At 40.0% G+C, this 15,165-nt stretch overlaps 1 protein-coding gene across 3 annotated transcripts in view; it reads right to left on the bottom strand.

Moving 5' to 3' along the window:
- The window catches only part of LOC133400434 (protein crumbs homolog 1-like), a 46,375-nt gene that overhangs the window by 13,346 nt on the left and 17,864 nt on the right, over positions 1 to 15,165 (bottom strand). For all 3 annotated transcript variants that reach the window (XM_061673100.1, XM_061673101.1, XM_061673099.1), the window contains 5 exons: positions 11,236 to 11,931; positions 10,727 to 10,922; positions 6,800 to 6,939; positions 5,895 to 6,080; positions 5,701 to 5,814 (listed from right to left, as the gene is read on the bottom strand). In XM_061673100.1, coding sequence (XP_061529084.1) covers positions 5,701 to 5,814; positions 5,895 to 6,080; positions 6,800 to 6,939; positions 10,727 to 10,922; positions 11,236 to 11,931 — 1,332 coding nt within the window. The remainder of the gene's footprint in view (positions 1 to 5,700; positions 5,815 to 5,894; positions 6,081 to 6,799; positions 6,940 to 10,726; positions 10,923 to 11,235; positions 11,932 to 15,165) is intronic.

Here is a 15,165-nt window from a genome sequence, read left to right as displayed (position 1 = left end):
TAGACCATTCAACGCAACCACTCGCACTCACTTTAAATAATTAATTATATTTGGCACAAACAAAAAATATATCTCACATTCGGTCATAACTTTCATCTCACTCTTAAATACTTGATGCCTCTGTTACTTTTGGTGATATTTTACCTCTTAAGTAGGCCGACCATCGAATACAAATTACAAATGGATATGAACCTTATAATATGCAAATACACATCACGTAGGGAGATGTTTTGCCATCCTAACATTTTCCAATAAACAGTTGAATGATTGACTGTTCTATGCGTGAAGAAACTGTGTAGGCCGAAAAGTTATCGATCAAATATATCCCCTCAATCAGGCCAGGTAGACGGATTTTGGGACACATTTGTGCGTAACTTCGTATTTCAAGCAAATTCTGGTTACCGCTGGCCCAAACTTGCATACCGCGATAGAAATTATTTTATGACACCAGAACTACATCACGATGACGTTTGGCAAATGCGCCGATACGCACATGCACACACACACACACACACACACACACACACACACACACACACACACACAACATTGATTCAGTTGTATTAGAAAGTTTTATAAAACAACAAAAAACAAATAGGTACATTTGCCTGACTTTGGGTGCACGCATCGTGGGTTCAGTTCCCACTCCGTGATAGTATCAATGGGAGTGTGAATGGTTGTCCGTGTCTATGTGCCCTGGGACTGACTGGCTACCAGTTCAGGGTGTAGTCCGCCTTTCGCCCAAAGTAAGCTGGGATAGTAAGCTCCACCGCCCCACAACCCTGAACAGGATGAGTGGTATTGAGAATGCATGGATGGAAGGAAGAATTTAGAAGTTGCTAAAAAGCTATGTTGTGCCATGGAGAAAGTATCAAAATGGCTCAATGATTCTCGATTCTGGGATGGTCCTAATGTAAGTGATAATGGAGAACATTTTTAGATTATAAACTCAGTTTCAAATAGCATATCAAGCAAATGAGGCACGCACTAAAATACAACCTGGTGAATGTCAGATGTATCCGAAAGTCCCATTACAAGCATAAAAAAAAAATTGTAATCAAGAATTACATCATTTTTTCCTACTCTGTCATGCTGGTCTCAAGCAAAAAACAGAACCCTGAAGTCACTTGGGTCACTCGATTAAAAAAGCTCTTAAAGTCCTGGACAAGAAAACACTACAGTATCATTGTCATATTCTCACACACTTTGTTAAAGTTTGAAAATCTGATCATGTTTGCAGACATATGAAATGTTTTTAAATCATTCATAATACTGCAGCTCCACCCCTGAAGCACTTTATTCAGAAAACACATGCAATGACGAACAGGGTGACAAGGGCTTCCTCCTGGTAGCAGTGTAGCATCCCTTAACACAAAACAGCCTTTGCGTGCACAATGTCCATAAACTAAATAAAACAAAATTTAAATAAATGAGAATTACAGCCATTTTAGGCAGAGTACCTAATTTTCAGGGCATGAAAGGTATTTGTATTATTCACCCAAGAGAGCTTAATTGACACAGTGATACATTCACTTCTTACTTCGAGAAAAATGAAGCAGAAACAAGTCGGAAGTTGATACCAGTCATAGATTTAGGTATTGTGGTAAAATATCAAGTTTCATTTTTAATTATACAAATACCTATGATTTTGTTATTATTATTATTATTTTTATATTATTATTATTATTATTTAAAACAATAATACTAAAATAATGGCGCTACTACTACTAATAATAATAATATTAAATGGTTAGTACGAATTCAAGCTACGGCCTTCTAATACATGAGTCTAAGGTTAATTGAAGACTAAATTGTCCTTAGGTATGAATATGAGCGTAAGTGTGAATGATGTTTATCTATATTTGACCTGCGATTGGTTGCCGACCAGTCGAGGGTGTAACCCCCCCTCTCGCCCAAAGTCAGCTGAGATGGCCTCCACCACACCCACGACCCCGGCGAGGATAGGCGGTATAGGAAATGGATGGATAATGAATGGAAATTACGGAGCAGTTTACAATCCAAAGTATGCCACATATCTCCTAATAGAGTAAATGCAATTGTCTCTGCTCACAATCAGCCAAATGCTACAAAACTGATAGGACTGCTCTTCATAGTGCAGATGGATAATGCACCTTGCACTTTTTAAAGCCTAAGTCAAGTAAGTGGGTGGAAGGGTGGTTATGGGTTGGCTGGGCATGGAGGGGGGAGCCCAGTTAATGTGGTGACTACCTCTTGCATTTGGGAAGTTAAGCAATGACACACGCATATGGAACATAATTGGATTATCTTGACTTCCATATGTAGTTTTCCATTAATGTTTCTTGCAAATGCATGAGTGAGATTTTCACAAGAAATCAACATTTGAAACGTTATTTTAAAAAAGGTTTTATAAATGCCAGACTAGCACATTCACATGTACACAACATTGTCCTTTTGTTTTTCATCACATTTGAAATAGGCTTCTAAGCAGCTTTGTCATAATCTCCTCTTCCCTCCAACAATTGCTTTGTAGACCTCGTTTAACACCCAACATGAACATATGGGACCTTTTATTGGCTTTGTTGTTTTCTGCTGTCCTCCTGTAAACCATATGCATCCCCTTCTGTTTGCTGGGGTCCTAGTGTCCTGGTAATAACAGATTTGCTGTTAGCTGTTGGCAATTTGCTTCCCATTTTGTTGCATGATTTTGTCTTATGTACTTTCTTTCTTTTTTGCCAGAGATGTGAGGTTAGTATGGAGGTTTGGGGGTTCCGTGACCAGAGGAATTCACCATACTCCCCAACAACCAGTACAGTTTGCATATACTGTATTTCGGTCTGCAACGGGCGGCACGGTGTGCGCCTGGTTAGCACATCTGCATCACAGTTCTGAGGACAGGGGTTCAAATCCGGCCTCGTCTGTGTGGACTTTGCATGTTCTCCCCGTGCCTGTGTGAGTTTCCTCCGGGTACTCCGGTTTCCTCCCACATCCCAAAAACATGCATGGTAGGCTGAGTGAAGAGTCTAAATTGCCCGTAGAGTCTGAATGGTTGTTTGTTTATATGTGCCCTGCGATTGGCTGGCGAGCAGTTCAGGGTATACCCCGCCTCTCGCCAGAAGATAGCTGGGATAGGCTCCAGGATGCCCGCGACCCTAGTGAGGATAAGCGGTACAGAAAATGGATGGATGGATGGGTCTGCAACGGGGTTAAAACATTTTTTTACAGCCTGCACCACTAAAATACTGCAGGCCTGAAAAAAACAAATGTTAAATCCATGTTGATTTGGTACTGTGTCAATTTGGTAATGTATTTGAAGCATTTGGCAAAGTTTCTACTCTTTGGAGAGATGGAAATCTACTTCAATGAGGAATAATAATTTGGCCTTGTGAAATGATCAGCAGAAAAAAATAATAATACATGTACGTACTGTATACCTTTTTCCTACAGCTGCAATTACAATCACTTCACTTTAAACACTCACTTTAGCGGGGCATCATATAAAGGTCAAGCTAAGACATTTGAGTCACCTTGAGCTTCAATTATAGGCATGCTTCCAGTGGCATCATTTTCATGAGCTTATCCAGCCATACCTTTAGCGGCATTTCTGCTGAACCTAGACCGAAGCAACTGAACCAAGCTTATTTAGAAACACTGACCAAACATCTATTTTCAAAGCCTTGTTTCTGAGTCACGGCTGACGCTGAACTCGACCCTGGCTGACGTGCGCCCTATTTATGCACAAGACATTTTTTAAATAAATGGACGAAAATGGTCATTTTAGCCCGACAACAACAGTTGAAATTACGCTTCCAGCTAAGTGTATTTTTCCATTACCATTCATCCACTGGCTTTCATCATGGCAGTGGAGCTCATAATTCAAGCATCTTTTTTTGTTTGTTTGTTTAAACCTTTCCTGCTCGGCTGCTTGGTCATGCAGAATGTAGGATCTATATACATTTTCTGACAGAACAGAGGAACGTTTGAAAAATTGGCTTTATCGTTCTCCAATCAGAGCGTACATGGATGACATTACAACAATAGCCTTGGTTGGTGGTACAGTGCAGACCTCAAAAACTCTAAACAGGTGCGCCAACTCAGGCAGGATACCGTCAGTAGCTTCAAACATACTAACAACACTGTTCTCCCAGGAAAATTTAAGGTTTGGTGCTTCAGTTTGGATTGATGCCCCATCTCATGTGGCCAAACTCCACGCAGATGTCATGTCATCCTATCCCATACCAATATGCTGGAGAGACCAAGTGAGAAAGTGCCTTGGACTACCAAGATGCCTCACCAGCATAGGGTTGTACATCAATCTTTGGTCTGGTGAAGGATTACAAATGTGCCAAAGCAAGTCTGTAAATGACACTCACAGAATAATGGGATCCATTTTTTAGAGTTGCTGTAGCAACAGGGAGGAAATGGAGGCCAGGTGCAGCAGTTGCTGCGGTGAAGACAGCCCTAAGACACCAAGACACAGTGGAGCATGTCAAACATGGCAGAGGGCTCTTGGATTGGGAGCCACAACACCCACATGGCAAATGTTTACTCCATCTAAACACCAGCACCTGTTGGTGGAGGAGGTACACCACCAGGAAGAAACAGCCAAGTACAGTATGCCATGGCTGTGTCCACAGCAAAAAAAAAAAAGGCCGCTTGGATGAAGTGGTATGCAGTTGAGTGGCGGAAGATCACATGGAGTCCAGTGGGATAAGCTTCATCATCAGAGCCACTTCTGATGTCCTGCCCTCTCCAACCAACCTACGACTCTGCTTTGGAGAGGACCCATCCTGTCCCCAGTGTGATGCCCTGACAGCCCTCAAACAAATCCTTGTGGGTTGTAGACCAGGCTTGCTCAAGGTAAATTGGCGTCACAATCAAATGCTAAGGTGCTTGTCTGCTGAACTTGAGAGCAAGAGGGTAACTACCAATGCTTTGCCACCAAAAGCCCAGACTTTCTTCTCTTCATTAATATTCTTTTTTAATGTTTTTTTTTTTCTTGTAATCAGAGAATCAGGTACAAAAGAACACAATGAATGATTACAATGACGAATAGCAAATTTGAATTCAAGTTTTCTTTCTAGGTACTTTCACCTTTTTAATTATTTAACAGAGTGTTATAACTTCCACAGCTAGATTTGTGTAGAAATTAGAACTTTCCCACTACAACAGTTAAATAACTTGACATAGTTAATCAAGATGGTCACTTTTTGGGGGCGAACTGATGAACTTTATGATACTGTAACCTAGCATGTGGCTTTTTATTATTGCATTAAAAAACATGAATATACAGTAAATTCTTCTTCAGTCTGCGCTCAGCCATATCTCAACAGCTATGTTCTGTATTTAATCATCTTTTTTTAAATTGTAACTACTTTTACACACAGGTGTTGGGTGTCGCAGGGGGACAGAGAGTTCAAGTAATTTTCAAAAGTTCAGGAATTCTTTTGTCTTTCCCGGGTAGGAGCTCTATAGGTTACCGTAGGTGGCAACCAAAGATACCTTGGGTCAACCGGATCAAAGCCCTCTACCAGATGCAAATTTCAACAGTTTTTTCCCATTGTGGAGCTACAGTACCACACGCTGTGTAATCTGTTTTCTACTGTATTCATCCTCTGTAGTAGTCATGAAATATTGTGATGTTATCTAATGATTGACCAGCTTTTGAACATAAGACCCATAAGTGTTTTAAGTGAGGAAGTGATAAAAAAATGCTCCTACCTGTGAAGCCATCAGAACACAAACATTGATACGAGTTTACTAAATCCTCGCAGCTTCCTCCATGCTGACACGGAGCAGACTCACACTCGTCCACATTGAGAGAGCAATTTTCTCCTGTAACAGCAACATACAGTATGTGTCCACATCATTCACTTTGCTGACAAAGCAATGTTAAAGGGCAAGAAAATTCTTACCTGTGAATCCAGGTCGACAGTGGCAGATGAATCCAGCTGCTTCTTCATAGGAAAAATTGGCTGTGCTGAGTTCAGGGAGTACCCCATAGTTCTCAACATCTGAGCGCTGGAAGCATTCCCCGCCATTTTCACAGGGGTACTGATCACACTCATCTTCATCCACCTGGCAGTTCTCTCCCTTGTAACCTAAAAACACAGAGATGAATTCATTGATAAATTTACAAAAACAGGCTGACTTTCTGTGTGGAGGGCATCATTATATTTATGTATCTATCATTTTGATTAAAGCACACTGAATTGTTTCCTAATATCAGCCCATGTCTTCATGTTTTTTTAATAGTGTGTGAATTAGGTCTACAAAAGACCTGTGTCGACAGACGTGTGTCAGATGTCTCTGTATTGTCCAAATGAGACTCCAAGTTTGCAAGGTGAAATCAAGCAAAGTAAAACCTTTATTGTGTAAACGTTTTAAAACACAATTATGAGCAAGCAGCAACACTTGACACATTTGCATGCATCTCTATTGAGGTACTGTATTATTTTAATTACGAAGCTGGATGTTGGAAGTGCTGCATTGCTGTTTCCACAGAATCACACAACCCTGTTTTTTTTTTACACCTTCTGACCCCAAAGTATTTAATTCTATTGTTGATTTTGATTTATGCGTGGGAAACAGCCAGTCTGCAGAGGTATTAAGCCACATTAGCTAGAATCCTTTAATTCGCAAGACATATTGCGATATAGTGCAGTCGATGCATGGTGGCATTTACAGTTACAACATAATACCTGTATGTGTTATTAACAAATCTATCGATAATGAAATATTTGGAGGAGGAGAAATGTTATGTAAATTAGAGGTTTGCATTATTAGCAAAGCCGAGCTAATACCAAGAAAAGTTGTATACCTGGCAAACAGAGGCATTTGTACTGGTTGATCCCCTCCAAGCAAGTGCCTCCATGCTGGCATGGACCTGAAGCACATTCAGGAATATCCTCCTCACAGTTGTGACCTTCAAAGCCTGTCCCCTCACAGTCACACTTATATCTTAGGAAGAGCAGAGACACAGGTGGGATCTTTTAAAACTTAAATTAAAATGGAATGATAATTTGAGTCCTAAATTGATATCATTTAAAGCTACACATTTTTGCTTGGGTAGAGCAGATTACCATCAAGTAAACTACTAGCAAATTGATTGGATCAAAATAGAGAGGTCAACCCTATACCTGTTTTATTGTACTAATGTAATGAGTGGGCATGTCAGTTCTGACACAAAACCCATCCAACCACGCCTTTATGACCTCATTTTGTGAACTCGGGCACAGTTATGCTTCATCAGAAAAAGCCTTTGACAAATTGCTCCCACAAAGTTGGAAGCACAGAATTGACTCAGGAGCAAAGAAGAGGTCTAGTAAACCCCTGATGTATTAATATATATTTAACTGAGTGATTCCTCAGACATATTTGGCATGACCCTCATCTTTGTCACTCACTTCAGTCAATCTGCGTTAGGTATTCCCAGCATCTGGTCATCCAATGACTCATTGAAATGGCAGAGAGAAATTGGGTTAATTCTTATCCCCGGTGAAGTGTACACTGTGGCTTGTGGAGAACTACACTGGCACAGCATTTGATTAGTGTGAAAAGGTTAGTATGTGATTCAAAATGTGAAAATATACAAAATATGATGGACTATCAAATTTAGTAGTTGAGATTATAGCATATCAATGTCAGATTTTCTGAATAATTTTATATTGGAGAAATGTTTTACAGCTCTCGTTCTGAATAATCACTCAATTGTATTTCGCACTACATAGTGGGCTTGTCAATTTCACCATGACAGTGAATGAGGCATAGAGTGGCAATTGATCCCACACCATTCGCGACAAAGTCAGTCATGTGAACTACTACACTACCAATGACCAATGGTTTTCGTCATAAACAGTTGTAAGAAAAAGTATATGAATCCTTTGGAATTATCCGGAGTGCTGCATAAATTGGTCCTAAAATGTGATGATATTCATCTACAGTGCCGTGACAAAGTATTGGGCTCCTTCTCAAATTCTTAGATTTTTGCAAAGTTTCCCCACTATAATGTTTAAGATCATCAAAAAAATGTCAATATCAAACAAATATAACCCAAGTGAACTTCAAATGCTGTTTTTAAATGGTGATTTCATTTATTAAGGAAACAGAAATATTCAAAGTTACCTGGCCCTGTGTGAAAAAGTAATGACCCCCCCTTGTTAAATCGTGAATTACCTGTGGCTAATCACAGTTTTTGGTTAAATTTCACTGATCACACCCAAGTCTGATTACCTCTAGACTTGTTTAATCAAGAAATTACTTCAACAGAATCTGTTCCGACTAAATCAAATCAGACAAAAGATCTAAAAAAGCTGCAACAAAATGACACGATCCAAAGAAATTTGAGAAGAGTCGAGAAATAAAGTAATTTACATCGATCAGTCTGGAAAGGGATACAAAAGCCATTGCTCAAGCTTTAGGATTCCAGCGAACCATAGGGAGAGGCATTATCCTCAAATGGAGAAAACATGGAACAGTGATGAACCTTCCCACGAGTGGCCGGCCTACAATGATTACCCCAAGAGAACAACAATGACTCATCCAGGAGGCCACAAAGGTACTTAGGACAACTTCTGAAGAACTGTAGGCCTCCCTTTCCTCAGTTAAGGTCAGTGTTCATGACAAAACCATAAGGAAGAGACTGATTTTTTAATATTTGTTTTTAAATCAGAATGATGTTTGGGATAATCAGAATCAGAATCAGAATCATCTTTATTTGCCAAGTATGTCCAAAACACACAAGGAATTTGTCTCCGGTAGTTGGAGCCGCTCTAGTACAACAGACAGTCAATTTACAGAACACTTTGGAGACATAAAGACATTGACAAAAAACAATTGTGCAAAAAGATGCAGAGTCCACTAGCACTTAGAGCATATGGAATAACAAGATGAAAGTTGAGCTTTTTGGAAGGTGTGTCTCGTTACATCTGGCGTAAATGTAACACAGCAATTCAGAAAAAGAACATATCAACAGGCAAACATGGTGGTAGTGTGGTGGTCTTGGGCTGCTTTCTCCTTCTGGACCTGGACAACTTGCTGTGATTGATGGAACCATGAATTATGTTTCTTTTTTTTTTTTAATCCTGAAGGAGAATCTTCAGCCATCGGTTTGTGACTTGGGTTCTTCAACATGATAACAATCCATAACACACCACTCGGTCAACTTTTGAATTGCTTAAAAAAACAAAATGAAAGTTTTGGAATGGCCTAGTCAAAGTCCAGGCTTGAATCCAACTGAAATGCAGTGGCATGACCCAAAAAAGCCCGTTCATGCTTGAAAACCCTCCATTTTTGCTGAATTCAAACGATTCAGCAAGGAAGAGTGGCTAAAATATCTCCAGAGATGTGAAAGACTCATTGCCAGTTATAGAAAACGTTTGATTTCAGTTGTTGCTGCTGAAGTGGCACAGTGGTCGACTGGTTAGCACATTTGCATCACAGTCCTGAGGACCCGAGTTCAAATCCGGTCTCGTCTGTATGGAGTTTGCATGCTCTCCCCGTGCCTGCGTGCGTTTTCTCCGGGTACTCCCGTTTCCTCCCACATCCCAACAGCATGCAGGGTAGGTTAATTGAAGACTCTAAATTGCCTCTAGGTCTGAATGTGAGTTTTAATGGTTATTTGTTTAAATGTGCCCTCCAACTGGCTGGTGACCAGTTCAGGGTGTACTCCGCCTCTCGCCCAGAGTCAGCTGGGATAGGCTCCAGCACGCCCGCGACCCTAATGAGGATAAGCGGTTCGGAAAATGAATGAATCAACAAGCGTGGATATCATTGTAGGACACCACAGAGGAACAGTTCTGTCCAAAAGACATTGCAAAAGATAGCCTGGATGTTCCACAGCGCTACTGGTAAACTGGACAGATGAAAACAAAGTTGATTTGTTTGGAACGAACACACAACGCTATGCGTGGCGAGAGAAAAAGGCACAGCACAACACCATCACCAAACCCAACTGTAAAGCATGGTGGAGGGTGTCATCACGGTTTGGGACTGCTTTGTTACCTCAGGGTCTGGACTTATTGCTATAGTGAATGGAAAAGTTAATTTCCGACTTTATGAAGACATTTTGCATGAGAACTTAAGACCATCTTTCTGCCAAATGAAGCTTAACCGAAGATTTGAAACAGGACAACGACCCAATTGACAGAAGTAAATCAACAAATGAAGGGCTTCAAACAGAAGAAAATATGCCTTTCGAGTGGCCCAGTCAGAGTCCTCACCTTAACCTGAATAAGATGTATGACCTCAAAGAAAAGCGATTCAGACCAGACTTCCCAAAAATATTGCTGAACTGAAAGTATTGTGAGGAGGAATGGTCTTGCTGATCATTATAGAGTTCTGATCTGCAACTTGGAGACATTTGTTTAAGGTAATTGCTGCCAAAGGAGGCTCAATGAATTTCTTAATTCAAAGGCTGATATAGTTTTTCGACCCTGCACTTTCACGTTGACTTGCTGTTTGGTAAAAACATTTGGAAACATATAGTGTAACAATTTATGTGATATTAGTCTGATATGGCCAATTTATGACCAATTTAAGCAGAACTCAAGGTAATTACATGGGGTGCACATACCTTCCCTTGCAACTCTATATTGCATACCTACAAAAACACACATTGTTAAGATTGCACTTGTCTTGTTTAAATAAAGCAGACCCTGTCCACCCCTGCAGTCTTGTTTGAATAAAGCAGACACAGGTTTTTATAATGAATGAAATAGGATGATGTGTGTGTTTTGGTGGACCCTACCTGTTGACCCCATCAATGCACCTGCCTTCATTCAGACATGGCATGCTGGCACATTCATCAATGTTGATCTCACAGTCTTGACCCTGGAAGCCATCCATACACTCACACGTGTACGTGGCAACATAGTCTCGGCAGGTACCACCATTCTGGCAGGGTTGTACTTCGCACTCATCAATCTCTACCTCACAGTTAATCCCTGCAGGGATGGCAGTGGGCCAAGACATGAGATTGGCAACATACTTAATTTATCTGAGCACACAAACACTCAAAACAATAACACAGATGGACAGCAGCACCACAAGACATTAAACTACTCCAACAGCAACACGTGTATTTTATGTCACTTGATGTACATTACAATGGGATCCATATAGAGTACACTAGTGGAATTATTTGGCAAATATATGAAAAAATATATATATTCTTATAATTTGGGTTTATGTTAACTGCAATTCACATAAAAATAAGGTTTGGGTAATTGCAGAGTGTCATACTCATGTTTTCCCTACCTTTGAAACCTTCAGCACAATCACAGATGTAATTGTCCACTTCGTCCAAACATGTGCCGTTATTTTGACATGGTGCGGAGGCACATTCATTTATGTCCAAGTCACAGTGGAAGCCTTGAAATCCAGGCACACAGAAACACTGGTAGGCATTGACGCCATCTTTACAGATGGCACCATTTTGACAGGGTGCAGACTTGCATTCATTGATATTTTCTTCACAGCTGGCCCCTTGGTATCCAGCATGACACTGACAATGATGTCCAATGTCAGGAATGTCTATACATGTTCCCCTATTGTGGCATGTTTCCTCTGAGCAAGTGGTGATCTTAGACTCACAGTATTCGCCTCCAAATCCATATGGACAGTGGCATGAATAGGCATCAATTCTGTTGACACAGTAAGACCTGATACCTTTGCAGGGGTTGCTCTCACACTCGTCTACATCCTGGGTGCAGTTGAGGCCTGTGAAGCCATCCGGACAGTGGCATGTGAAATTGCCAGTTCCGGGACTGCTGGTACAGTTGGTGCAAGGTGCCAAGATGCAAGCGTCATACAGCTCATCACAGTTTTTGCCCATGTACCATACGGGTCCTTTGGGACAAAGGCAGACATAGTCACCCAGATGTTCAAGACAGGTGGCGCCATTGTTGCAGGGTGATGAGAGACATTTGTCTGCTGCTGCTGTACACAGAAGACCTGAAAATGAAATGACATACAAATACTGAGGATTTAATAAGCTCCATTTGTACAAAATACGTAATAACACAGTGATACACTATACGGACAATAGTTGCTATGTAGAGCAGAACTGGATTTTTTTGTTGTCATGTCAAATACTAGTCTTCTTAATCACTTTAAACTTAGCAAAAACAGACAGGAGTCAGTAGTATTAATGTAAATTGGGTCTGGACAAGTAATGTTACATACAGTATGCTTGCTGGATGTGTTAACATAAACTCTTTCACCAGCTGCGACGTCACGTACGATTGTCTTGAAGTTTCTCCACTATACACACAGACACACAAATGGCAATTCTGGTACTCTTCAGTACTTGAATATTAGCACTTGTGCTTTCTGCTGTCCATTTCAGAATGTCAATGTCTTTGCTCGACAAAGAATCGTACGATGCTCAATCAGATTGATCGAACACATTATTTCACTTTAACCAAGCCAAAGTGTGATCACACCCGAAAGACTGCTAAACTAATTTCAGAAGCACATTCCAGTTTCAGCATGTTTAATCAGATAATTACAATGTCGTAGCTTTCCCTGTTTGCAAGAAATTATTGAAACTGTATCAAAATGTTTCACTTTCCAAAAATAAAAAAGCTCAGTTTTGATTGACACGGTAAGGGAAGTATTTATTTAACAATATATAAAATATGCTTATTTAATAGATTCGAGGTCAATTCTGTGTTAGTATCCTTTTCAAGATGCCGACAAGTTAACCAAAGATACATGTTTTGATTATGAGGGAAACATGAATCAAAAGGGGACTTGGCATGCTTCGGGCCAGCAGTAACCAACAATTAATTTATCATGCCACATATCCTGAAGTACAATATATCCATCTATCCGTCCATTTTCCGTACCGGAGCCTATCCCATCAGACTGCGGGTGAGATGCGAGGTGCTGAACTGGCCAGCCAATCGCAGGGCACATATAAACAAACAATCATTCGCACTCACATTCGCACCTATGGGCAATTTAGAGTCTTCAAATAACCTAACATGCATGTTTTTTGGAATGTGTGAGGAAACTGGATTACCCAGACAAAACACACGTAGGCACGGGGAGAACATGCAAACTCCACACAGGAGAGGCCGGATTTGAATCGGGTCCTCAAAACTGTGAGGCATATGTGCTAACCAATCATCCACCGTTCTGCCAAGTGCAATATAGTTTTGCCAAATTTCATAAGAATTTAAGTGATTTCCAACTACAGCCGTACAAAAAAATGTGCTCTATTACACCAATAAGCAGGAGCGGTTGTGTTTTTAAGGCTATTTATTCATAAGCGGACTGTTTTATCATCTGAGTCGGCCCAATCCCCACATGCTGCCAGATCTTGTCCAATCTTGGAAGCTAAGTAGGGTTGGTCTTGGTTAGTACTTCGATGGGAGACCGCCTAGGAGTACCAGGTACTGGGGTTGGGCCGAAGGCCAATCACCTGCTCACATAAAAATCTACAGATTACAGAAACCACAATTATGACCTAATGTGCCTCATAGTGTTGAGAGCTCCAACTAACTTACCATCTGAAGTTAAGGCAAAAAAAAAAAGCTTTTTTTTTTTTTTTTGTACAGAATATACTGTATTCTATTCTATGTAATCCTGCTTCATGTTTGCTTTAAATGCCTTGCAATGCAATAGCCTAATTTCTTTGGTTAATAAAAACCGTAATTACTATATATGTTTGTGCATTATTAAAAAGAATCCAGTGGCATGGATACATTTTATAATATAGCTTGCATGTTCATCCCAATAAATCTTTGACCAGTGCAATAAATAGTCTGTCATAGATTCATGTAAATTGTGTTTTTGTTTTCAACATACCTATTATGCCTCAGACGATAAAGTTATGGCATAAAAATGTTTTACCAAACATCTCGGTCATATGATGGCACAACTTTCAATGAGCAGTTTGAAAACTGTCAGTTTGACTGGAAGTGAACGTCTTAACTTTTGGTCAAAGTATGGACATCCTTCTCTCATAGGCTTTAGTTGTATGACTGTGTGGTTTATACAGGGGGCTACCTGTAGCTCTGACCTTTCGAGGTGCTTAGGAACCAATCTGGTAATGAAAGGTAAAAAGCCTATCATTCTTCTGGATTTAAGGTCAAAGCAGATGGTGTCAAAAGTAAACGTATTAGATGGCTAGGTTAGCAGCTGTCAGTGTGTCTATGAAAGTAACACTCACAAACATTTATACTGTTTGGGAAGGACGTGGGTAAGATGTCACTGTTATGGGCAATGATGAAGACTGTAAATGCATTTCCTAATAACACAAAAACAACAGATACCTCGAAGGGAGAACTAATCGAGTGGCATGATTTCTAACTCAAAGCATAGCATCCCATGTAGTCTATCTGCACTGTACAGTATTTACTTTGCTGGGTCAAATTAGGTGTGAAAAGACATATTAGAGAGGAGTTACAGTTGGGTATTTTTTTTAAATAAAGTAGTCAGTATCCATTGTTTAAACAAATGTGAAAAGGTAATGCAGATTGAAACACTGGCTTGTCATAATCAGGAGCCAGTAATAAGATGAAAAAATTTGTATACTTATGCTTAGGTAAAATCCCCCTTGAAAAGTGTAATGGATAACCATTGACTTGGGCTATGAATATCCTCATAATAATTGTCTGTATCAAATTATGAACTATGGATTTTTTCCAAAAAAAAAGCCTGTCTGGCATTAATAAATGGATGATTAATGAGGAAAGTGTATTTTTTTGCTACCTACTATTCCGATTATAATCGGTTTAGAAGCCCAAACCAAATGAAAATGCTCCATATAAACACCTCAATCAGAATAAACAGGCCGATTCCAAATGGAATTTAATTCGATTTCATAAAGGTGGAATATTCCTTTTGGTAAACCAATCAGAAGTCAATTTTTGCCATGTAAACCGTCATTCGGAATAGAGGGAAATGCTCTGTCTGTGCGTGCTACGTCTCGATGTAAATGCACGGCGTAAATATGGTGGCTCCCAACAGAGCTCGTATGTAACGGAGATCTTGTTTTTAACTACTTATAAGTTGTTTTTATTAAGCGTAATTTTATTTTTTTTTTATAAACGTATAAAAATAATCCCAACTACTGTGCTGAATAGATGACGGATCTCCATCTGGATAAATGACAAGACATTGAAATGCCCATGTCACGCGGCTGTTCCGATTAAATGTAGTGCACCTGGATACACCCAA

This window comes from Phycodurus eques, chromosome 3, assembly GCF_024500275.1.
Source record: "Phycodurus eques isolate BA_2022a chromosome 3, UOR_Pequ_1.1, whole genome shotgun sequence".
Classification (NCBI taxonomy): domain Eukaryota; kingdom Metazoa; phylum Chordata; class Actinopteri; order Syngnathiformes; family Syngnathidae; genus Phycodurus; species Phycodurus eques.
The sequence above is the reverse complement of the archived record's forward strand: the minus strand, read 5'-3'. Positions and strand labels throughout refer to the sequence as shown.